Genomic DNA, 26,403 nt, shown 5'->3' with positions numbered 1-26,403 from the left:
CCATCACACACACACCGGTTGCCAGATGTACTACTTGTACTACTTGTGAGTACGAGTATTTTCCCTGCTTGGCTACTCCAGCTGTGGTTTTCTGTTAGTATTTTTGGCTTTTTTTGTTTACCTGCTATCACTGTAGCTGGCAGCACTTTTGGTTATTTGTCTTTTGTATTTTTACTCGTGGCATGGCCCGGAGGATTTGAGTTGTACTGTTGTTTTCTTTTGAGGTGGACTCTTGTTTATTAAACCTTTTTGTGACACGGACACCGACTCTTCTCTGCGTCTTGGGATCCTGGTTGAATTGGCCCTGGCCAATCCTGACAAAATCCTCATCTCGTAACGTCTCCTTTAATTCAGAGCTACTAATACTTGTTTAAATACTGTGGCTCGCGAGTCTGTGAGGAAACGATATCTCTTTCTTGGGCAGAAGCTAATCACGAGTTATTTCTGCACTCACAACGAGTTTATCAAGTTTATTTATGTATATATACCAGTATAACAACATAACCGTCTGTTTCACGATGTCATGTTTCACAGAACACTTTACTAACACTAAATTAATCACACAGCAACTTAATGGTTATCAAAATATACAAACATATCCAAATATGAGTTTAAAATGTAAAAAAAATCCAACATTTTAAAGTTTTCCCTTTTAAGGCATTGTGTCTGAGCAAAGCATTCATTGGGACGCTGCAATGATGTCAGCTTCCCTCTGGGCTAGCTATGGGCTCTGGGTTCTCGGGCTCCCTCTGGTGGACAGAAGCAGCACTGCAGCACCATTGCTCCTCCAATGAAATGGTTTTCTCAAACAAAATGCATTATGGGAAGACTTTAAAATGTTGTTTTTTTTCATACTAAACCTGTATGATACATGTTTCTATATTTCTGAGGTATAACGTTTGAGTGTTAAGTTGCTGTGTGAGTTTAGTGTTTGTAAGATGAAACCGTGAGTCAGACTGTTATATTGAGTAGTGCATGTATAATATTTTCAAGTCATAATTGACTTTGGAGGTTATACTGTTCAAAAATGTCTAGAGTAGAGGCTGCAAGTGCCTATTTCTGTAATGGGTGAGGCTGGAATACTAATAGATGACACTTCTTGGGTAAATAATACAGCTGCATAATAAAGCTGTTTAGATATGATGTGTTCTCTATCACCCCATATCGTCCCCTCATCTGCAGCCTGATGTGATGTGATGTGATTTCGCCAAACAAGCAGTGCGCAAACAATGTCAGAAGAAAACAATTTGGTGCAATTTGGAGCCCAGCCAGCCAGCTGCTCTTAGCCTTCGCGTGTGATGAATCAGTAATGGTGAAGAGCTTGGAAGCCTGCTGGAGGCTGAGCTGGGTGAGTTCAGCTCGACGTGGCAGTGAAATGGATCATCAGTCCGGGGCTCCATTTCTCAACTCATTTGCTCAACAGGGGCTCCATGCCGAATCCCAAAAACCAGCTATTTGCTGCCACCGGCCTTTGGCCTTGATTTGATGGTTTTATTTGAAATACGTTGTATATTACTGTATATTGCAAGCTGCAACGCAATGTAACAAAATAATAATTAATGCTGGAAGCAGTTGGAGGGTATCTTCAGTTCGGTTCGTCACCGAATTCACACCAGGAAGTGTTTTGCGGTGTTTACACTTACACGCACTGTCCTGCAATTCACCGTGGCGATGCACGTCATTTAGATGGCACACTTGAACAGCGTGAAGAGTACGGTAGTCTGCGCATAAGTTACGCATTTGGCACGCAATTCCAATTCGACCGGAAATGGTGCGCATCGGCACAAAATGCTACGTTCCCCTACGACTTATTTACACCTAAGTCCAGCACTGTTTACATATAGTGCACAACATAGCACGCACATTGTTCCCACATGGGTATGCATTGTAAACACTGCTTCCTGCATCCGTGGTCGCACTTCGTCCTGCGTGACACCTTTCTGTAGCAGGCATCGCCCCGAGCTTCATTTATTCCTCTATTTGCAAGGGACCTACAAGATGTTGAACTCCAGAGAAGAAGCTCCTATTGCAGAAAAGAAAAGGTGTAAGTTGGCATAAACTAGAAAAAAGAACGCACGGACAGTGTGGGCGAGGGAATTGCTGACTAGAAGACATCGCTTTGGGCATTATGAGCAGTTATTAACAGAACTTCACAAGGCAGAGGCTGCAGAGGCTACAGGAATTACTTGAGAATTCCCCCCTGACTTGCTCCAAGAGGTGGTGGAAAAGTGAACCCATTCATGTGAATGAGACACTCTTTGATACACACCACTCTTATTGTTTGCACACAGGTTGCAGTGTGTTTGCGGTGCCTTCACAATTAGTTCATGAAAATCAAAATCTTTCTTTTCGCACTGGCACGCAGCCCCGCACAGTTTACTCAAACCTCACACCAGTTGACTCATTGGCACGCAAAACCACATACCACTGCTGGGACAAGTTCCTGCAAGTGTAAACTAGGCGTTTCTGGCGTCACCGCTGTTCTACACAAACAGAAACCATTGGCTCAACCAACACAATAAGAACTGGTCCACGGAGGTCAGTCGAAGAAGCCATGTGACAACTCCGTCAATCAGCAACTCCGTCAATCATAAATCTTCAAAATGAAGTTGGATTACAGAGCAGTCAAACCCGCGGGGACTTTCCACTTCTTGGTAAAGAAAACATTCAAGATTCAAGATTCAAGAGTTTTATTGTCATATGCACAGGAAAACAGGTAGTTCTGCTATGCAATGAAGTTCTTGTTCTGTTCATTCTCCCAAAAATAGAAAGAAAAACACAAGAAAATGAATAAGAACATCAGAAACATAAATACCAACAAATTAGGCAACAACAACAGAAGAGACATTATTACAAATAAATAAATAAATAAGTGTTATGAGTGTGTGCGTGTGTTGCGTGCGGCGTGTGTGAGTGCTTCATTGAGAAGCCTGATGGCCTGTGGGTAAAAGCTGTTTGCCAGCCGTGTGGTCCTGGACTTCAAACTCCTGTAGCGTCTGCCTGACGGTAGGAGTGTGAATAATGAGTGTTGTGGATGTGTGCTGTCCTTGATGAGGTTGTGTGTTCTTCACAGGACTCTTGCAGTGAGGGGAGGGCTGCCCCAACAATGTTCTGTGAGGTCTTGATCACCCGCTGGAGTGCCTTCCTATCAAGTGTTGTACAGTTACCGTACCAAACAGTGATGGAGGCGGTAAGGACACTTTCGATGGTACATCTGTAGAAGCAACTCAGGATTGTGGTGGACATGCCAAATTTCCTCAGTCCTCTCAGGAAGTACAGTCTCCTTTGGGACTTCTTCATAATTTGTTGGGTGTTATGAGACCAGGTGAGGTCCTTGAAGGTTTGCACCCTCTCCACCTCAGTCTCATCAATAAACAGGGGTCTATGCGGATCCTTTTCCCTTGTTCTTGGGTCGATGATCATCTCTTTACTGTAGTCTTATCTGTATTGAGAAGGAGATTGTTATCACGACACCAAGCTATGAGGTCCGCCACCTCTCTTCTGTATGATGTTTCAACACCACCAGTGATCAGGCCGATGACTGTAGTGTCAGCCGCAAATTTAATGATGCTGGTGTTGTTCTGGGAGGCCACGCAATCGTAGGTGAAGAGCGTGTAGAGGAGTGGACTCAGCACACACCCCTGTGGGGTCCCAGTGCTCACAATTCTTGTGCTGGATGTGCGATTGTGGCCTGCCTGTTAGAAAGTTAAACACCCAGTTACAGAGGGAGGGTGACAGGCCGAGTGTGAGGAGCTTATCTGAGAGTTTGTGGGGGCTGACTGTATTAAATGCAGAGCTATAGTCTATAAATAGCATTCTGACATATTTGTCCTGGGCCTTTAGGTGCGAAAGGGCTGTGTGGATGGCATGATGTGTCGACATGATGAATACATTGAGTACTTGATTATTTTACCACGTACCGCGTGTTCTTATATGATGCATTTGAATTGGTCGGTAGCATGTTTATTTATTTAACTTTAAGCAGTAACATAGTTCTTCAGTGTAGCAATGTTAATAACAATAACAAAGTCACTGTAGCGTGGTTAATATGCAGGTCACATTATGTAAATGTCGTGTTGTTGGTGGTTTTTGGAGGTTTTTTTCAGAAGGCTTTATAGGCCGAGGTGGGCCTAGGTGCGTCCCTTTACCTGCATACACACGTCTCACATAAGCATTGCGGATGATGGGAAAAATTCCACAAAAAGTACAGTTTTCCTTTCAATGTACAGTGGTGTGAGGAAGTGTTTCCCCCTTTTTGATTTCTTTTTTTTTTTGCATGTTTGTCACACTTAAATGTTTCAGATCATCAATTAAATGTAAAATATTAGTCAATGACAACACAACAGAACACAAAAAGTTTCAAAATGAGATTTTTTATTATTAAGCGAAAAGAAAAATCCAAACCTACACGGCCCTGTTTGAAAGAACAGTGGTGAACCTTCCCAGGAGTGGCCAGCCAACCAAATTTACCCAAAGAGCGCAGCAACGACTTATCTAAGAGGTCACAAAAGGCCCCACAACAACATCCAAAGAACTGCAGGCCTCACTTGCCTCAGTTAAGGTTGGTGTTCATGACTCCACCATAAGAAAGGGCAAAAATGCCCTACATGGCAGAGTTCCAAGACAAAAATCACTGCTGAACAAAAAGAACTTTAAGTCTCGTATCAATTTTACCAGAAAACAACTTGATAATCCCCAAGTCCTTTCCGAAGATACTCTGTGGTCTGACGAGACAAAAGTTGAACTTTTTGGAAGGTGTGTGTCCCGTTACATCTGGCGTAAAAGTAACGCTGCATTTCAGAATAAGAACATCATACCAACAGTAAAATATGGTGGTGGTGGTGTGCTGGTCGGGGGCTCTTTTGCTGCTTCAGGACAAGGAAGACTTACTGTAAGAATGTAACCATGAATTCTGCTGTCTACCAAAAAATCCTGAAGGAGAATGCCCGACCATCTGTTCGTGACCTCAAGCTGAAACAAATTTGGGTTCTTTAGCAGGACAATGATCCAAAACACACCAGCAAGTCCACCTCTGAATGGCTGAAGAAAAATAAAATGAAGACTTTGGAGTGGCCTAGTCAAAGTCCTGACCTGAATACTATTGAGAAGCTGTGGCATGACCTTAAAAAGGCGCTTCGTGCTGGAAAACCCTCCAATGTGGCCGAATTATAACAATTCTGCAAAGATGAGTGGACCAAAATTCCTCCACAGGGCTGTAAGAGACTCACCGCAAGTTATCACAAACACTTGATTTCAGTCGTTGCTGCTAAGGGTGGCCCAACCAGTGATTAGGTTTAGGGGGCAATAACTTTATCACACAGGGCCATGTAGGTTTGGATCTTTTTCTCCCTTAATAATAAAAAGTTTCATTTATAAACTGCATTTTGTGTCCGGTTGTGTTGTCACGGACGTTTTTTTGATCTGAAACATTTCAGTGTGACAAACATGCAACAAAATAAGAAATCAGGAACTTTTTCACACCACTGTATAGTCTGTATAATGCATATTGAAACAGCATAGAATGCAATCATTTTGGGTCCTTTCTGAAGCTAAAGTGGTGTAAAACATCAGAAAACAAGCTTGTCCGATTCATCTAGGTTGTGTTCTTGTGGTTGCATCTTCTGCTGCGTTGCTCCGCTGACTCCTCACTTCGAGTTAGCGCTCAGGAGGAGCGATCTTACCATATGTAGGCCACTCCGGTGCGTCTCATTAGGCGAAACAGAACGCATTATGCGTGTCTTATGACATGTCCTGACCTTTTATGACCTCCCCCGAGTCGAAACCACGTTGTGGAACAAGGTCAGACGAAACAAGAGCCACACGCGGTGCTGAACAGAGAATGGACTTATCTGTGCAGGCTTAAATAACTTAGAAAAAGCTTAAAGCACAGTTGGCGTGATGGATGGCCTCCAACATCAGAGACTGAATACAGTCATCAGTCATAGCTCGCAGATGAAGAACTATAGAGCGTGTCCCTCAGGCTTTGTGGAGCTTCGCATTACATATGCACCTTTTGTTCTCCTCACTCCCTCGAGGCCTCTCGGAGATTTAAAAGTGTCGAAGGGGCTTCAGACCTTCAACTTATCAGCGTTGCTGGGGTGTCAAAGAGGTCAGATCAAGGATAAAGGACTTGGAGATTGAGACACATTAAATAATAATACAAAAAAACTGAAAACAAAAGTTCTTTTTTCCCCTCCCCATAGGAAAGAATGGAAATAGAAATAGTCTGTTCCAGGGTCGAACTGTCACCATTACGAAACCTTGCAGTTCTAGCATGCTAACAACCTGTGTTAATATAAAACTCAGTGGTAATGGTTTCATTTATTTCGAACATGCATGCAGTTCACATTGAAATGCTTCATGTTACAATTCAGTTCCACATGTCCGAAAAGTATTAGGAAGAAGCAGAGCTTATTTAATCCTACCCCCTCTCCGATTCTCCTCTCCTACCCCCATCAATTTGTTCACTTCCTGTATTCAACATGCATCCATACAATAAAAGCAGTTGTTGGTAAACCAAAAAAAAAAAGTTTTTCCTTTTCGCTAGTTGTTGTCCGGATCTATTATACAATTTCAAAAGCCTAATTTTGATCAAATTCCTATGTGCTAACAATCGGTATGTTAACGTATAACAAGATTACAACTTCAGTATATAAAACGCTAAGGCTGATTCACAAGAAACATTAGGTACATCATACCTAGCAGTCCAACTGTTGAGCCTGGTGAGACCAGGTAAAATGCTGACATGCTAACAGTTGGCATGTTGACGTATAAAAAGATAAGCTCAACCCCACCAAGACAGATTGATAGGTATTTCACATCATGGCATCTCGTCGGATAAATACTGTAATTATAAATGATAATTGCTAAAATGCTAACAGTTGATATGCTAACATATAGCATATAGCAAATTTGAATACATAAGGTGCTGAGGCAGACCTGCAAGGAGCATACATTATACCTAGTAATCTGGTACCATCTCAAAAGCCTAATGAGACTTGATAAAATGCTAACATGCAAACAGTCGGTAATTAACATATAGCAAGACAACAACTTCAGTACATAAAGCGCGAAGAGTGGCTCATAAGGTTGATATGAGTCAGATGCTATTTCACAGACCTGTTTTGGTTGGATAATATTCTCACACATAGTAAGATAGCAACATAAAAAAAGCATGCTAAGGAAGATTAAAGATTTGGTTGAAATTTCAAATGGGTAAAATGCAAACATGCAACAGCTGGTATACTAACATATAACAAAACAGCAGCTATTCTAAAAATGCACGAAGAAAGGCCCATAATGATTGTATATTAAACCTAGTAGTATATACTATTTAAAAAGCCAAATGAAACTGGCTGTAATGCTAACATGCTAACAGCCGGTAAGCTAATTTAAGCAACTTAAACTGCTAAGGGACACCTGTCAGGAATATGCCTGTACATCATGGCCTGTTGTTAGGTACTATTTCAGTGGGAAGGGTAACTTATAGCAAGGTAGCAACCAATGAAAGAAAGCGCAAGGGAAGACAAATAAGAATGTTTAAAACAATCAATACTAGTAGTATATACCATTTAAACATGCTAACATGCATATAATGAGATAGCAACTTAAAGTGCCAAGGGAGATCTGTGAGGATTATATACTGTATCCCTGCCATCAGGTACTATTTCAAAAGCCCAATTAGACTGAAAAAATGCTATCATGCTAACAGTTGGAATGATAACATACTGCAAGATAGCAACCAAGGACGGAAAGCACAAAGGAAGACCCATAAGGATAAAAATAAATAAATAAATCAATACTCGTAGTGTGCAAACGCCTAATGAAACTGGATAAAATGCTAACAGTTGGTGTGCTAACACATAACAAGATAGCGTCTCGAGTACAGCGATCCAGATGATCTCAATTTTATCTTGGCGAATGACTAGCAAGGGAAGGTAATACATTGGCACTTGGGGAAAAATATCTATTTTAGAAAAATCTTTAGCTCTTTCATCGTTTTTTAAAACAAGTCAGAGCAGCAGAGAGCCTTCTTGTGCACAGAGTGCGTGTGTCCGTTATTTACATCTTTTGGATTCTTCATGTTGTGCCAAGTGAGGTGAAGATGTGGGAGGAAGTGGAACATTGCATGATGAGGCAGTATGAATTAGTAGCAAAGCTAGAAATAGCAAACTGGTAATACTTCAATGCGTGCATTTCTCCTCCTGCCCATGTCGACGTACATGGTTCAACAATACAACAACGACGCCACAATTCCCAAATTTCGCCCCGCAACAGCTTGTGAGCGTCTGTTTTTGCGTGTAGTTGTTATGCATCGATGTAAAAGGTGTGTTTTGGTTTCAGCCTGCAGTTTTAACCTGACCTTCGCTGCTGTTGCGTGCAGATGGTGCCGCGGCTCCGCTGTGAAACACAGACGCTCATCAGTGTACCGTATTCCGCTTTGAAATGCGCAAATACGACGCGTCTTTGGGATTAAAATCCCCTCATTCTCAACCATTCGTTGAACTTTTTTGGTGTTAAATCACTTCACCTGGACACCGTGTGCACAAGCCAAACACAGGTGAGATTGATGGCAGCAGCTCCACAAAGGCTCACAGCATCCAAAGCACAATGACCACGTTTGTCAGTTCATGACTCCAGCTCACACAAACAAACACGCACAAAAGCGTCATTCATTCGTGTTTGCTGCAGGCTTTTGGTAAATCAAAGTTTGCAGTTTTATTTGATGACGTGAGTCACCAAAGGTGATAGAATGATGATAGAATGATAGTCGGGCTACTGGTCCGACGTGTGGGAAAGATGCACTGTGTTCACAATCACCTGGATGGAATGATATGTGATTTTGTACTTATGTACTGTGATTTTAGTAGCGTGTAGCTAACAATCACAATCTTATAAATACCTCTCTGCTTGTTGCAGTCCAATTCGAAAGAGTTTTGCGTGAGATCTTGTGTGATTGTCGCAGTTGCCAGTGGTGATAATCCTGGTTTCCCATGAGATATGTTGTCCAAGTACATGAGTAACAACGGAATTCTTGCGTTTAGAAATTGAAGGCATTTTCTGGGGGGTTTAATTCATTTTGTTAGATTTTATTCCGGCACGGACCCGTCCAAGATCGCTAATCACATGACGTTACAAACGCCAAACAATATTTCATTCTTTTATTTTTGTATTTGATTTTCATTTGAAATGCTTTCAAATGTTTTGAAATGCTATTGAAAAATTTCAATGATTATATTACTGTCCCTTTTGCACATCTTAATTTTACTTTTTATTTATTTATGTATATATTTCTTAAGTGCTTGTGTATATGTACGGTGAGGAGTCCAATTCCTTGTTTGTGTCACCACACTTGGCCGGTAAAGTTGATTCTGCTTCTGATTTAATTCAGATGCATGCGTGTATTTAATGTAAATCTGAACTTTTATTCGATTTTATTCACATCCATCCAGCAGATTTTCCCCGTTATTAAACTACAGTATTTATTAGACATTTTGAATGAAAAGTCAAGGCTTTCATTTCCCCACAGTGATAGCTGAGTTGCCATTTTGACATAACCTGTTCAACCGGGTACAGTAAAAATATAAAAATGGCCTGCTGACGTCTTTGGGCTTGAAAAACCTGTTTTGTCAGTAATCGATCACTTTTTTTATAACCCATTTCTAGAGTATTTAAGGCGGGCAAAGCTGGCATGATTCAGGACGGCAGTTCCGAAGATAGCGGCTCCAAACCAACGGCAACCTTCCACTAAGACACCATGAAAGCTGTCCTAGGCTTTGTGCTTGTGCTCTGCCACCTGGGCGCCACTCAAGGTAAAATGCACGCTTACTTTTAATGCTCTCAAAACATTTCCATTAACCTCTTCTTCACTGCAACAGCTTGGAACTGCCAGGAAGCGCCAAGACTGTATAACGCCCGCCAGATTGAGGCTAGCCAGGGCAAAGTGTTGGCGAGGGGCAGCTCCAATCGAGTGTACTTCTTGAGTGGAAAATCTTGGTACAGACTGGGCTCGGTGTCCCTCAAGCATGTCTCCATTGGATCTGCCGGAATATGGGGTGTTGATTCCGCCAACAGGGTGTACAAATTCGTAGCGGGCGAGTTTCTTCCATCTACAGGTACTATTGCACTGTGTAGTTTTAAGCATATTTTGTGCATTAATAACCCTGAGTCGTAACATTTTAAAGCGCATGCATAGGTAGATAAAGCTGCTTATGATACTTCAATTACGGTGTTGCATCAGGAGGTTGCCCACAGCCACAGCTGTTCATACATTTTTGTTTACCCATCCCTAATTAGAGACTCCTGCAGTTTACAGCGTTAATTGAATAGAGGCGTTAACTGGAGCATGATCAATATGCACTGATTACTTCTGTGCATCGTCAGGAACACTGCTGCACCAGGTGGATGCCGGAGGTAACGGTCAGGTGGTCGGGCTGACACCCACCACCAACACCACCTACTGCCTGATAAGCACCAGCGCCGCTTCCTACAAGGGAGTGGGCTCTCTCAGCTGGAGATCTTTAGGACGGGCGATGAAGCACTACAGCTGCGGCCCCTATGGATGCTGGGGGGTGGACTCGAACAACCGCGTCTATGTGTCCCAGGTGAGACGATACGCACGGAAGTAAATATGGTTGTCGTGATGACATTTACCTGTGAGTGTTGTTTGCGACAGGTGTCACCAACCGCTTGTAGCAGCAGCGCTTGGTCACTGGTATCGGGAAGGCCGATGCACATGATTGACGTGAGCACTGACGGACGCGTTTTTGGAGTGACGACCACCGGCCTGGTCTACCAAAGGTAAACCGCACAGCTTTCCAAACCCTCGTTAGGGAGGATTTAAATATTCCGTCTATTGGCAGGACCCACGTCAGCAGCAGTCGCCCGCAAGGCCTCACCTGGTCCTCTGTTCCGATGTGCATGCCTGTCACGTCCCTGACCTACGACCTGGGCCAACTTTGGATCTTGACTAAATCTGGTTTGCTTCTGCAGTGCACCCATTAATATCATCTCCAAAAAAACATGCACTCATTTTGGGAAAAGCTCTTTTGATTTTGCTTGACCATCATGTATTCAACTCTTCTTTCGTTTTCAGTTCCGATCAACTTTTACGCAACTGACAATACACACGTGCAAATTCAAATAAACGATTTCCAAGTTGTCCAATCACAAGTGCTCGGGTGTTTTGTTTCTTGATGCACACTCGTGGGACACTTCATTAAGTGCACCTGCACAATCCAATGGGGTTTTAAACAGAAAGACTTGTAATTGCATGTGCAATAACATTTCGATATGAAGAAGTAAAATTTGGCATTTCACTTTTGGAGCACAAAACACGACCACCGAATGTATAAATGTTCATAAAATGAAATGAAATATGGATACTGCTAAAAACGAATAACAAAATTAGACATTCCGCATAAATCTCTGCGCTGAGAACAAACTAAAAAGCTACATGACAGCTTAGCTAGTGCAAAATGCAGGCAAATAAAAAAAAAAATGGCTGCCCTTTCAGCTCTCTAAAGCCAAAACGGCTGATGCGAAAGAAATTCAAACGGTCTCATCTTACTTCAACTTCTAACACACTGCCTTTTACCACACACGTCAAACAGCCATGTAATCATCTCTCCGGAAAAACTCCAGGCTTGAACTGGTGGATGGTGGGTCGGTATTCATTTTGTGCTTTTAATGTGATGTTGTTCATGTCTTAGTTTTACACAATACATAATAAATAAGATAAATTAGATCGATATAATGTAGAGTTAATGAAATCTCTCTCTCACACATACACACACACACGCACACACACACACACACACACATACAGGTGAAATTTACTAATTACCAACACGCACTTTCAGCACCTATTACCACCACTGAATTAAATCCATCCAAGTTGAGTGTGTGGAGGGGAAAAATAAAGTGATCTTTTTATGTTAAAGGCTCCCTCCGGTAGTTTCATTTTGTCAGGGAAACGGAGCAGACTTGAGCAAGTGTGCGTGCGTGAGTGTGCTCAGGTGTAGATTGGGCAAAATCCAATCTCGGTGAAAGCCACATATCCACAGCTTTGTGGAGATCAAGGTGGTTGCCACGGAGACGGCATCCGCTCAAAGAAAAATGACTGAAACGCAATTTTGTACCAGACACTGATATGGGAACAAAACTGTGCTTCGGCAGGGGATCCCGATGTCCCTTTTCATGTTAATGTTGCATTAACAGCTTTCCATGAAAACAACATACAAAAATACATGAAGTAAGTTCAACCATCACATAAAAATGTCCGCAGAAATGTATCTTCCCGTGGTGACACACTTTAAACGTCCTCAAATTGGTCCTATGCAGCTTTGAGGTCCACGTAAGTGACGCAAAGGAAACATTTTGGAGTGGCTGTCATGTGATGGTCACATGACCATCCCAGAATATGGATTCCCCAAAATGGTAAGCACATGTGAACGCACTAGCTAATTCCTAAAAGCTTTTTTTTCTCCTCCATCGGGGTTAATTTTATTAAAATTAAAATAAAAATGTTCTTAAAATTGATATGGAGGAGACCGATGTGAACCACAGTGCTTCACAAAAGTGAGTACAGCCTTCACATTTCTGCGAGTATTTTATTGTTATATCTTTGTATGGGACAACACTGAACAAAATAACACTTTGACACAATGTAAGGTATCTTCCCTTTGCCCCAGCCGTCTTTATGTAGAGCGAAAATTCTTTTTTTCACATTCTCACAGAGTTCTTTGCCATGAGGTGCCATGCTGAACTTCCGGTGACCAGTAATCACCAATTAACCTAACATGCATGTTTTTGGAATGTGGGAGGAAGTCGGAGTACCCGGAGAAAACCCACACACGCACGGGGAGAACATACAGACTCCACACAGGGATGCCCAACGGAGATTTGAACTGATTCCAGACCTGACTGCGAATTTCCGCGAAGTAAAATTCAATATTAATAAACAGAATATTTTCGTAGTTACAGCATAGAAAACCTGTTTAGGACTGTCTAAATACGGGTCTTAACATCATTAGAGTCCTCTAGACATGAAAAAACACCCCAATAGTCAGTTTCCACTCATATTATTCTTTGTTTACATCACATTGCTCAGTCTACCGGATTTCTACAGAGACATAACAACTTAGAACATATTCGAAACTTCAGGAAGTGTTTCAAACGGAGAGGTAAAGAAGGACAAAGAAGCCAAAAATGTACCACTTCCACACGGAATGAGAGGAGAACCTTTTTCTCAATTGATCTCAGCCATGGCATGTCGGCTGGGCTCAGTAGCCATTACCTTTTCTTCTGAAAGGTAATGTAATCTAACGTCATGTGTCAACATGACTGATGCCTAGTGACCAGAATGCTGCATTTAAGTTGTCTTTCGATATATTTTGACTAATAATATGCCACAGTCAACCACAAAACAGCAATTATTTCATCATTTGTTATTTTTTGAAAAACCACGATATAGCGATATTCAAACCTCAACACGGCGAGGGATGACTGTAATAGCAAAAATGCTAAAATGCCACTCAGTAAAGTCACAGTTATTATGAATTAATATGTGTTAACACATTTAATTCAAAGTACATTTGGAAATTGAGTTATTTGTATAATGTTTGCCAAATGTAAGCTATCACATTTTTTTTTTTACATGAATTTGTAGTGTTTAAAAAAAAACAAACACAACAAAATAAATGAGTTCTGTTTGTTCCATCTCTGTTTTATACCGTCCTTTAAGCAGAAATGGGTCTGGGTTCTTGTGGGTTTACTTTTGGGACTTCTTCAAACGAGTGGATTTGGCTCCATCTACTGGTCAGCAGCGCGACTACATCTTCCCTCTGTGAGCGCGCAGACGGGCTTGGCGCTCTTGTGTGCAGGCAGGATGATGCTGCGTTCCCCTGCGTTGTCAAACCCGCCGTGACAGCCGCCCAGCAGTCCCTTTTCCTCTCTCTAGGAACACATTTTGGAAGACTTTACGCTCGGTTTCCTGACGCAGTACTCTCTCTCTCTCTCTGCCTTAAACGCGCTTTTGTGAATCACAAGAGCTGCGGCGCAAAAAGACATTGCTGTAATCAGGTAAGATGATTTTAACATCATTTTGAGATTTTCCACTAAAATATGAAACTCAACAGTGAAAATAGTGATCATATATTCCTGGTCGGCTGCACTTTGGCCGGAAATACTTGTGCGAGTGCAAGTGGAAAGTGATGCTTAACATCTCACCGTGGTTAATTAATCCAGTTTCAATTAACAAAAGGTTGTCGGAGATAAAGAAGCTGTTCGTGTGATGACGCTGCTGCATCCATCACATGTTGTTGTGTTGCTTCGATATATTGACAAACTTTATGCTGACTTTCAAGCAACCTCTTTCTTCTTGAATGATTTCATTTTGGTTTAAAATCAAACATGAACGAGACGCCATGCTCAGTATCACTCAGATCTTCTTATTCTGCGTGGACGGAACATTTTCAGGAGATTCACTGTCTCCTCTGCTGACTTTGCATGAATAAAAGTGTTTGATCGGACACCGAAAGGGACATCGAGTGTTCCCTCGTTACATCGTGGTTCACCTTTCGCTGATTCGCTCTTTCGCGGATTTTTAAAAGTGCAACGTTGCAAGTTTTTTTTTAACAGCACATGAAGCGCATTGTGTTCTGTGTCCTTGTGGTGGTGTATGAGAGTGATCTATCGGTGCTCTGTTGCATCTGTCTGTTATTGTATTGACTACTGCTACCAGTAGAGGGTGCTGTATACTCATGTGAGAGTTGAAAAGTGTCCAGACTGTCCCGTTTGTCTCAGTAAATATAGAGCCACAACAGTCCTGATCAGCTAAGGGAGCGTTCTGATTGACGATTGTCAATCAATCTCCTTCGTGCAGGACTGCCTGTTTCTTGTTGCATGATCGCTAGCTGCTAGCGATCATACATGCTGAATGAAAGCAGAAGTTACGCGGCTGTAGGGCGCCGGGAATACCGTAAAAGAATCTTCAGTTCATGGAGGACGAGGAGGAGGAATATGTTTTAACAATAATACAAAAACACTACAGCCTAACTAATATATTTTTATGTATATTTCTGATGAACATTTTAAGACCATTTTGCACTGTGGGATCTAAGTAGGTTCTAAGTAGCGCGTCAAAATACCAAAAGCGGAAATGAGAGTGAGACAAAAAAAATAAAAAAAATGTTCAAACACTTTATTGTCAACAACCATTAAAGTGAAATAGACCAAGAGCTACGACCATAGCTCAAAAAAATCAGTAACCCCCTAAAATATAAATAAAATTTTCAAAAAACAATCTGTGCCATTCTCATTCATCAAAAATAGGTTTGGGCATGCTTGATGCAAGTGTTTCCAGGAGGCTAGTGGAAATGTTGCTCCAGGTGGTGAAGATGGCTTCCCAGAGGGCATCCACTGTCTGGAACTGATGTCCATTTTTGCCATCCATTCCCAAATGTTCTCAATTGGATTTAGATCAGGGGAACAGTCAGGAAGGCCCAACAGATTGACGTTATTCTTGTGGAAGAAGTCTTTCGTCATGCGGGCATTGTGAACTGCAGAAAAATCCAGTCATTACCACAAAGGCGAGGGCCTTCAGTCATTTAGGGACGCCCCCTGCAACATCTCCACATAGCCAGCTTCCGTTTGACGCCCCTGCACAACCTGAAGCTCCATTGTTCCATTGAAGGAAAAAGCACCTCAGATCATGATGACGCCCCCTCCACCGTGCCGGGTGGAAAATATCTCAGGTGGGATCTCCTTGTCATGCTGGTAACCTTGAAATCCATCAGGACCGTCAAGGTTACATTTTTTCTCAGGAGACGAGGCCTTTGAAGACGTTTTTTGTTCTTAAAACCTTTAAAACCCAGATGCAGTCTAATGGTTATTGGACTTCACTCGGCACAAGTAACAACCTTTGTTTGGGCCGAGGATTGTCTCGTGTCTTGACGGACAACATTTTTTGGTTCAATCCCATTTCTCGTTTTTGCATTTTGAAGCTTTACGACTTAGAACCTTCTTAAGATCCAACAGTGAAACAGTACGTCAATTCGTGCAATTTTTCACCTGGTCTTAAAATTTTGACTAGGAGTTTATCATGTGCAAAATCAGATGGGATATTTTTCCCCTCATAGTTTTGATGTAATACAAAACTTTCATTGGTACTGACGTCATTTTATTTATCATGTCCACCTTATTGGTATTTCTACCGTGGTGCTCCTTGTTCTGCTTTTCCAGAATGCTACTTTATTGCTCTTAATTGAATTTCAACGCCCAAGTTGAGCTTGCCAATTATTTCCTTGATTGTGGAACAAGTGAGATCCTGCCGCATCTGGTGCCCTCCCTCCCACAGAGGCCAGATTAGAGGCCACTACCCCCCCTGGCTAGATTAAATGATTTGGCGGGCCCACGAGCCGCAGGTTGCCCACCCTATCCTATACGGTGTTTATTGTTTGACGATTAGATGCAGGTCAGGTGCAAGACGCAGAATACTATGATTTTGCGAGACTCTGTGATGCTTTGACTTCTGTGAAAAGGGCCCAGAGGGACCAGACTCTTATCCCCCAGGCTTGTGCCTTCCATTGTAGCCACTTTGGTACCTATCATCTGCTTCTTCCTCTCAGTGTCCCACCTTCTGCTCTGTATTAATTTTCTTCCCTTGCCTGCGAACGGGCCCTTTTACTTAACTCCTACCCGAGCAAGGGAGTTGCATTTCACTGCGATCAATGGCGGTTGAAGATACTCCATTGAGAGTGTCAGATTAAACTGGCACTCTGGAGTACCGTCAGTGACATCCATTACTTCCATTGTCATGTTTTAGGTGAGGCCACGGCAAGCGGTGCCTAACTCAATTCCAGGACTCAAGTTGATGACTTCATTTCCGCACATTAGCATGCATTATTCCGACTTGATTACGGGATAACCCAGAAACTCTGCCCTGCTTGCCAACTGCTTATGGATGCTATTAAATGGAATTTAAAAGTTGAAGAGTGGAAGATAAAAAAAGGAATGCTGTAAGAGGGAGAGATGTCTGGTTTGCATCCACAGAGAGAATAGGCAATAATGACGGGGATTATTTGTCACCAGTGAGTGTTAGGAGCACAGCGCTTCTTGACACTGATGGCGTGTGAAGTTGCTCATAGAGGAAGCTGAAGGAACTTGTCATGATGGATACATGATTCACTGGGTCCTTCAGGATGGGAGAATTTTCCTGAAGCTTATATCATCCACTTTTGGCCAGATCCTCACCAAAATGTGACCCATGTTTGGTCCATGCGCACAGTGCTGCAGTATACATGCCAGGCCAGCGGTAGGTGCTGTTGCACATTAATTTACACAACAAGCACATGCAGTACAGGTGGTTACCTCATAACCAAGGAGGTTCTGCTTTTGCCTGTGTTTATCTGTTTGTTTGTGTTCAAAATAACTTGAAAAGTTCTGAATGGATTTGAATGAGATGTTCAGGAATTGTCGGAAATGGGATAAATTTTGGGGGTGATCCGGATCACCGTCCGGAATTTTTTAAAGGATTCTTTAAGATTGCAAGATGGGACAATTTTCGGCATTTGTGCATATAACTCCACAAAAAATGTTCAGAACACTTGGGGGGAAAAAAAAAATACAGGACAAGTTCCCAGCAGGTTCTACAAAATATCAAAGACGAATAATTCTGGATGCAGGCTGCACGGTGGCCTAGTGGTTAGCATTTTGGCCACACAGTCAGGAGATCGGGAAGACCTGGGTTCGATTCTCCGTTGGGCATCTCTGTGTGGAGTTTGCATGCTCTCCTCGTGTGTGTGTGGGTTTTCTCCGGGTACTCCGGTTTCCTCCCACATTCCAAAAACATGCATGTTAGGTTAATTGGAGACTCTAAATTGTCCATAGGTATGAATGGGAGAGTGAATGGTTGTTTGTCTATATGTGCCCTGCCATTGGCTGACGACCAGTCCAGGGTGTACCCCGCCTCTCGCCCGAAGTCGGCTGGGATAGGCTCCAGCATGCCCGCGACCTGATGAGGATGAGCGGCATACAAGATGGATGGATGGAATTCCGGATGCTATGATCCGGAATGTGAAAAAATAGGGCACGTTTGGAATTTTCATCATTGGAAAACAACAAATGAAGCTATAAACATGCAGCACACACCATATGTAGCCGATACAGTGTAGAATCCGGAGTGTGCCAACGGATTTGCTGTATTTTCAAAAGCTACGGAAGCTATCCAGAAGAAAACCACCATTACAAAAAATGAGATTTTTGTGAATAACTACTGAACTGATACTGATAGCGTTATGAATCCAATTGCAAATGGTATGTTCAAGGAATCTAAATATGTCGATAAAATACATGTGGGACTAATATTTATGGTGTAAATCACAATAGGGGGGGAACTACGGCGCTTGGCGGAGGTGTGCGCTTTCCGAGTGCTTTTCTAGTAATGAATTCATTCCAAAATGTCTCATCGGAAATAATGGAAACTAATGTAAATAATGTCAATCCAATGAATCCGTTCCAAACATCCAAAAATATTAACAAAAAGTACATTTTATAGAGAATAATTATCATTTTACACGCAAAAAACTATGAATAATTATAAATGACGAATGCTTGGAACTTATTGTTGATACAGACTTCCTGGTAAATCCTGGTGAGATCGGATTCAACAGGGTTTCTCACCTTGATCAAATTCGCTGGCACTTGCAGCCTTCTTTGGCCCCATGGCGGGTTATTTTGCAGTCGCACGGACAGAGAGTCAGCAACGCAAAGGGTGCTTTGTTTGGGCACTCGATTTTGTGGAACGATACAGTACAGCGCTACATTTCCCTTTCGACTGCATTATTAAAGTTAAAAAAACATGATTTGTTATACGCCGTCAAATTTGAGTCTGTGCAGGACTGTGCACTTGCAAAATATTGCTTTTCGTATGTTTTTTTGTTGCATGTATTGGTAGGACTGCTTTTGTGGGGGTGGGTGTTGATTCATATACAGTACATACCATTTTGTAGCCTTAATTGTTTTGGAATTATGGTAAATTATTGTGTTTCCAGTGCAGCCTGAGCGGATTTTTGATGATTGTTTTGACTAAAAAACATGTTGCATCCTTCACATCTACACATGTACATCCAAAACAAGACCTCTGCCCTACTTTTTCATCAGTTTTTCATTACTTGGAATCAAAAACGGTGTAGTTGAGGAGCTAAAATCGTGTTTGACTGTTTGTCAGCTGCATGAGAGAATCGTCAAATTCTTCTTTTAACTGAAATCAGCAAAGCTTTGATTTGGAACCCAACCACATCAGCTCATCTTGCTTCACACAGCACTGCTGTGACTTGACAGCTTGACACCGCCACTGTAATCCTTCTGATTGATCCAAAACGCCGACTCGAGTAGACTAAAAGCTTGAAGCGGAATGCGCAAAACACACAGGGTATAATTGCACATCTTTATGTCGTGCGCCGCAAGCGAGAAAGGCCATCAGTTTGAATGCGTCTGGAAGAAAAGGCAAAAAGTCCTCACGAGGCTCATGCATCGCCTCTCTCATCTGTGACACAGTTTGAGAGGATAGAGACTTGGTTAAGAGTTCCTTGCGACTCCTTCAGACGCCAACCACAGCCGATAAATGCCATCCATGGTGGCTTCATTCTTTCTTGTGGCTGGCAATTGCTGAAGTTTGCACATTACACGCCCACGGCGCCGAGAAGTAAAATCACATGAGAAGTCTGCATATACACTTCAAAGCAATGATTTGTAAATTCAATAAATGGGGAATGGGACACCCCCTTTCCTCCCTGCAAAACAACCCACCTATTGTGATGCTCTCATTTTAATTAAGGAGCACAGCTTGTTTTTTTTCCAACAATTTTTACTGAAACTCCCCCACTGGGCTTTGCCACGTCCAAACACCCATTGCCGCAGCACACAAGTGGTCTAATTTCTCTTAATTGATTTGAAAATGATCATTATAAATTTATCTTTGATCATCTATCTACACCGGCTATGTACGCTGGAACCTCTGTTAGCGCATTTTTCGGTTAAAGTCAGAAATTATGCTTTTTTTATGTGATTTTTCTTCAGTTTCTTGTTCATTTTAATGCCTGATACAACCAAAGGTACTTTTGTTTGGACAAGTATAACAATGACAACAAAAATAGCTCATAAGAGTGACATTTTTGGCAGTACAATGCTTTCACTATTCATGTAAGAACTTAAGTGATTTTGGTTATTATCAAGAAAACCATGGAAGCTGCTAGATATCAGCTCTTACGAGCTGGATTTGTTATCATCATTATATTTGTCCAAACTAATGTACCTTTAGTTGTACCACGCATTAAAATGGATCAATAAACTCTATTAGGGATGCGCCGATCAGGGTTTTAGGCTGCCAATTCCGATACCGATCATTTAGGATTGAAATCGACTGATACCGATCACGTGGATTAATTATACATTTAAAAATGTATTTATGATGAGTGCTATTGGCCAGGGGTGCCGTAAAAAGGGGAAAAGTCAGGACAATTCCAAGATCCCTCGACCCCCAGGGGGTCCAAAAATAGGTAATTACTAATAAAATTTGTAATTGGGGCGGCAACATAATGTTTTTCATGGGACCCAGATTTCCCAGCTGCATCCCTGCTACATGATATGAAAAATGAACCATAAAATCAACTTAACTGAGACAAAAACATAATTTTCTTGCTTTTTGAAGACAACATACATCACTCTGAAACTTCCAGAGGATGAGACGCCTTCTTTAAGGAGGACTTTGGCGAGCCCGGTGTCTTCCACAGCTGAGAAAGGCTGCTCATCTCGTCCGATGAATTCAGTTATTTTTCAGATTATTAGCTTTTTTTGTCTGATTGTCAAACACATACGGGCGAGTGTTAGCCACATGGCTGCGTTAGCTGCTGTGAGCGTGAGCCTCCAAAACTCACCATGTTCTTCAAATGCCGTATTGAAGCTTTTTAGCTTGTTACCGGTTAGGTTCCACACGGCAGACGTGATTGTTTTGTTTTGGGAGGACGACACTGCCAAAGACGTTAGTTAGGTCAAGACTCTACACTGCACAAAAGGGTTTCTGCGACAGGTGATTGGCTTTGCCGGCGTTTTATGTTTATGTCACAAACGGAAATCGGTCGATACTGATCGGCCCCTAGTGTTGACTGTCGGGACAAAGGCTCCGCTGCACCTCGAGCGGCATTTTTTTTCTCAGTTGGGAAAACTGGACAGGAGGGTTGTGGGCTCACCTTCTTAATTCTGTTTAAAGCCAAATTATTCCCACATTGGGGCTGTGGCATTCGGTTAAGAAACCATCGCTTTCGTGCCTTCATTCATATTTGTGTTTGCTCACTTGCATGCTGCAGCACTCGCCAGCAGCCCCGACCCCACCCACTGGGACAAAGAGACTGAGCGACTGACAGGAGGGTTCACTCACTCCATTCATTCCTCTATAGAACCAACGTGCCCAGGCGTTGAGACTGATGCACAGAGGTAGTCCTCTTGTTTGGTAGAGAGAGTGGAGGAAAACAAACACATGTCCATGCACATGTCAATTTATCGAGGCGGGCAAAATGATCGGGTTTGTTTTTATTTTATTAATTGATTTATAGATTATCGTGACAGGTCTAAGTACGAGTCTGATGAATTCATGATGCTAACCAAGGTTCCACTGTATATTGTCAGCCAAATCAATTTCGTGTTCTTTCACTCGGTGACAAAAGGTACGTAATTAACCTGTGTAGCCACCTGCTGCCATTCATACAATTACAAGCAGATTATTGTAATGAAATATACGCGCGTTGACTCGGTCTAGAAAATGAAGGCTCATTTACGCTACATCACAAGCTGTCACACTGCCGTATGAACGGGGTTTTATGAAAGCGATTGGCTGACGATCAAGGCATCACTTTAGCGGTTGAGTCACATTAGTTTGCCGAGACGGATCCGCTTCGGCGGTGATCACGACTGCAGAGCCCCACGAGAGCGCTGACTAACTGCTTGAGTCAGCCCAGCGACTGTCAATACTTAGGAGAGAGGAAAACAAACATTTCCTGTGGTGCCGTTCATCCACACAGCAATGGCCTCACTGCCAAATAACTGCTATTTGCGATGAGTTATTAGGTCATACGCAAAACTGCTTCATCATACTATTAAGTTAGGGAAACAGAAGTGTATGTTTATATGTACACTATCATAGCCGATCCTCCAATGTATTGATTATTGTATTTATTGTTTTAAATCCTCATTAAACATAACTTTTCACACTCTACTTTAAAGTGGCGATTCATGAATTAAGAAGTCTCTTTCACCATGAGTCAGTAATGAGAGAAGGTTACACTGTCTTTGACGAAGGGTTATCATTGGGAACCGTCATCTGAACCAATGTTGTAATAGCCCTAAGACGTAAACACCTCAACCAGCCTAATAATACCGCTGATGAGTTCATTGTAAAAACAGTACGGCAAGTGCAAGCTGCAGGATGTGGACCACTCATGATACCTCAAATGCTGCTAAAAATACGTCAGGAGGTTGCCTACAGCCACATCTGTTAATGCCAATGTTTTTACTGAACTTGCCAAAAAATGAATCTGGTCAGGATGCCTCCCGGACGCCTCCCTGGTTAGGTGTTCAGGCTACCGCACCTGCGACCCGACCTCGGATAAGCGGTAGAAGATGGACGGATGGATGAATGAAGTACTGTATGTTAATTTGGGCATTCATTTTGTATTGGATAGTGTTGCAGAGTGTAAATGAGGCAGTACCGTTCCCATACTTGCATTCTGGGGCAGGGGGTTTGTTGGGCGGGTCCATTTTTATTCCCAGCAACATTGAATGGGTTCTTGCTGGGCCCATTTTATGACAATCTCACTGAATGAATAACTTTTATGCTACTTGAGAAATGAGAAATCTTGTCACGTTTTAGTCTTGTGACACCCCTACCTTAAGGGGAACGTTGTAGTCATCTCCAACCTCACATGTGTAGCTAGCTTTGTAAATGTTCGTTTTGTCTCTTACATGAAATTACTCCTTAATAAAGGTTTCTGGTGCTCTTTTAATGCATCGGGGAATTCACTTCCACTGCCACCGCTGTTTTGCTAGTTTTTTTTTTGCTGTTCATTAGTATAAATCACTATGATCCCATCAGGGGGCCGTGTGGTTTTTAAATTAAAAAAAAAGATGGAAGGATTGTGATGCAGGTCAAGGTGCTGAGCCTAAACATACTGTTTTTGATCACTGCCCCACCAGACCTTGTCAAGGGCATCGCTTGTACTTGAAGCTTTTATTGAAGGCAGCAGATGAACAACAGGGTGTTTGCACTTCTTTGATGCATAATGTATGAAAGGCTAGTCATTGCCTCCTTGTCCGTCTTTCATGTAGCTTAAATTTTTCATTGATGGCATTTAACCAAAGAGATTAGGCATGCCGGAGGGCTTTCACTTAATGAGGAGGTTTCATCATGTGTGACCTTTACACTTAACAGATTTCCTTGTACGCTGATGCAAAAGTAATCGTTCCCATGTAACTATTAGGTTTCGGTATTTCCTCAATAGACACTGTCTCAATCGGTGCTCCCATAAAATGCTTGTTTGATAATGAAGGCACATTTTAAATTGAGTTTTACACAAACAATTGCAGGCATACAGTATACAGTATACAGTATACAGTATACAGTATACAGTGTTGTACTTCCAAAACATACAGTTACACAACATCACGTCTTGTCAAAGAATCTTCCTGCTGGAAAATGTTGAGCGAATTGGCTTGTGAGACATTGTCCTCTGGCAGATTCATGGCTGCAGCGCTCTTTTTCCCCCTGCAGATAGTGCCATCAAACCACCTTCTATTTACTGTAAGTTACCATAAAAAAGTAATTATTCTAAAATTATTATGTATTTTAAAAATATTTTTTTCATTTTTTTATTTTTTAAGACCAAGCAAAATGCAACAGACACACTCGACAAAAAATGTGTAATTCTTTTGTTATTTTCCGCGAGATTAACATGCTATGTTTGTGTTCAAGTAGCGCTAGCTTAATATTTAGCTTGCAAAATGCGATTTTAAATAAAATAAAATAAAAAAAAATACACATGCAAAAACATATTATTATAAAATTACATGAAAATGTTTAAATCAGTGTAGCCAAGGTAGTTTTAGGACATTTGCATCAATACATACTGCTACTGGCAAGCTGCATTCACTGTTAAAATGTCGAGTACTGATTTTAAATATTGCAAAATGTATTGAAATATTGTAATTATGATATTAAGCCCATGTCGTCCCCTCCTAGGGTTCTTATTTAGTGAATGAGAGTTATTAATTTGATGTAAATAGTCTTAAATATGGCTTTTCTATGTATTTATGAAAAATGTAATAATAATAATTACATTTATAAATAATAACAATAATAATTTAATTATAATAATAATCAAATGATATTAGAAAAATGTTTAAATAAAGGCCTCCCCCCTAACACCTAACACCTGGCCAGTGTAAAAGGACATAAGTTATCTCTATAGTGCATTATTGGTAAGAGCTGATGAGAAAGTATTCTAAGTCTGCTGAATCCACACTGTATGAATGAAGTGAAGCACCAGATGGTCTCACCCGCCGAGCCATCACTTGTGCGCTCATGGAGAGTGTAAACACTTTTTGTCTGTTTTTATAGCTCAGCTTTTATCAACTGTGAATCCAGCTTGCTGTGTTATTGGTTTTGTTTTTGCGTGAGACTGAGGCTGAATCCCAATTCTCCCCTTCGTCTTACCCCTACCCCTACCCCTTAAAACCTAGGTACAAAGGGGAAGAAGCCACTAAGAAATGGGACACCACTTGATTCTCATGACATCATCACCCTTCACCGCTTGCTGGCATAGGCAGATGAGATCATTAAATTGTTCATAATAAATATTTCTTACCATAAAGTAAGGTGCATATATTTCTACATTATTTCAATGCTATGTAGCCTACCTCAGAGCACGTTTTTTTAAAATAAAAGGCACACATTTACACAAAACAACAAACAACAAACAATAAATAACAGCTTGAAACCAGCACTGTAACAACATTTATCAAAATAAAAAATGTTTTAAATATACATATGAATCAGAAATAACAATATCACAAAATGTATGAACATCGACAAATGCATAAACCTTATCAAGCATTGTTTCAAGGTTTAAAAACCTCCCTGTTTTGGCCTCAGCCTCCTCCTGTCGTTGGTGTTCTCCCTCAGATTCTGTTGTAAGAAGGTCCAGAATGGCGTTTTCTCTTTTTTGTCCCCTTCTCATCCCCGCACCCCCCTCTCTGTTTTCTTCTTCTCTATCCCCTCCTGCTCCGGTCCGGCCGCTCCAAATTTGCATAACAACAATACATCAAAGTCAAATAAATTCTGTATAACAAGGGAATGTCACACCTTTCCCTGGCAGAGCAAATCTGTTGAGCATGTGACAATACTATCTGCCCTAATGGCTGGACAGGAGAAAAAAAAAAAAAAGAGACGAGCCGATGCCAAACGCAAAGCCTGCCCCTAAAGTTTATTTATTTATTTCTTATTTATTTATTGGTGATGCACATGTAGCAATCTGTGCCAGTGACTCGTTGATTTGCAGTAGAGTGTTTGTGATGTTTGTCAGTTGATTTTTTTGTACTCTACTTCAGTTTCGGTGTCGGAGAAATTCCTCTTCCTCGTCCTCTTTGCTATGATTTTGGGGAGGGAAAAAGTAAAAAATAAAAAAATCAGATTCGTTGATTAATCGAAAAAAATAATCGATCGATTAATCGGTTATTAAAATAATCTTTTGTTGTCTAATCATTTACGAAATGCAGTAGATTGCAGTGAAGTTAGACGGCGGTGTTAGCCGGCTGGTCATAACTAGCGGCAACCAGCAGTTCAAAACATGGAGAATATTTACGTGGAGTAGCAAATGATTGAATATCCAATGAAACACGAGTGACGTTACTGTGAGAATCAATAATTATTCTTAATTACTTACATTTATACGCTTCTTTCGGTCGCCGCTCAGCGGCTTAAGTGTTGTACCCGAGTAGACTCAGCCTATCCCTTCATTTCAAGTCTGGTCCTCGTCGAAACCACTTGGTTTCTATGGCTGGCTGTACACCCCTTAATACTTACCCCTTACAATTTGATTTAAGGAGAATTGGGACACCGCTTGATTCTCGTAAACGCACAAAACCTAGGGGTAAGGGGGTAAGATAAGAGGTAAGGGGGTAATTGGGATTCAGCCTAAGTCTGCAGACGATGACTTTGTTGTAACCAAGCTCAACACACGCCGTGCATCTGCAATCAATGTAGTCGCCATTGTGCGAAACTAGTACTCCTCACCATCTTCTTGTGATGCTACACGTGTTTTTGCTCCAGAAAAGTGACCCCCTTGTGTATCGAGT

The 26,403-nt window shown here is 41.6% G+C and overlaps 2 protein-coding genes across 3 annotated transcripts in view; both read left to right on the top strand.

The window, feature by feature from the left end:
- Nucleotides 1-9,675: 9,675 nt before the first annotated feature.
- On the top strand, nucleotides 9,676-11,172 carry LOC129168056 (fish-egg lectin-like). The gene is made up of 5 exons (XM_054752875.1): nucleotides 9,676-9,812; nucleotides 9,879-10,115; nucleotides 10,384-10,604; nucleotides 10,676-10,800; nucleotides 10,863-11,172. Exons 1-5 carry the CDS (start codon nucleotides 9,758-9,760, stop codon nucleotides 11,002-11,004), a joined length of 780 nt encoding a protein of 259 aa, XP_054608850.1. The 5' UTR covers nucleotides 9,676-9,757; the 3' UTR covers nucleotides 11,005-11,172.
- A 2,748-nt stretch (nucleotides 11,173-13,920) lies between these two features.
- The window catches only part of nav3 (neuron navigator 3), a 307,018-nt gene continuing 294,535 nt past the window's right edge, over nucleotides 13,921-26,403 (top strand). For both annotated transcript variants that reach the window (XM_054753825.1, XM_054753824.1), the window contains exon 1: nucleotides 13,921-14,082. The gene's annotated coding sequence lies outside the window, so the exon portion shown is untranslated. The remainder of the gene's footprint in view (nucleotides 14,083-26,403) is intronic.

Source organism: Dunckerocampus dactyliophorus, chromosome 15 (assembly GCF_027744805.1).
Source record: "Dunckerocampus dactyliophorus isolate RoL2022-P2 chromosome 15, RoL_Ddac_1.1, whole genome shotgun sequence".
Taxonomy (NCBI): Eukaryota; Metazoa; Chordata; class Actinopteri; order Syngnathiformes; family Syngnathidae; genus Dunckerocampus; species Dunckerocampus dactyliophorus.
This window is presented reverse-complemented; position numbering and strand designations above follow the sequence as displayed.

Excerpts from the sequence above, each read along its gene's own strand:
- LOC129168056 (XM_054752875.1), top strand. The coding sequence starts at position 9,758 with ATGAAAGCTGTCCTAGGCTTTGTGCTTGTGCTCTGCCACCTGGGCGCC. Across the intron at positions 9,813-9,878 it reads CCACCTGGGCGCCACTCAAG|CTTGGAACTGCCAGGAAGCG; the intron begins GTAAAATGCACG and ends TCACTGCAACAG. Across the intron at positions 10,801-10,862 it reads ACCGGCCTGGTCTACCAAAG|GACCCACGTCAGCAGCAGTC; the intron begins GTAAACCGCACA and ends GTCTATTGGCAG.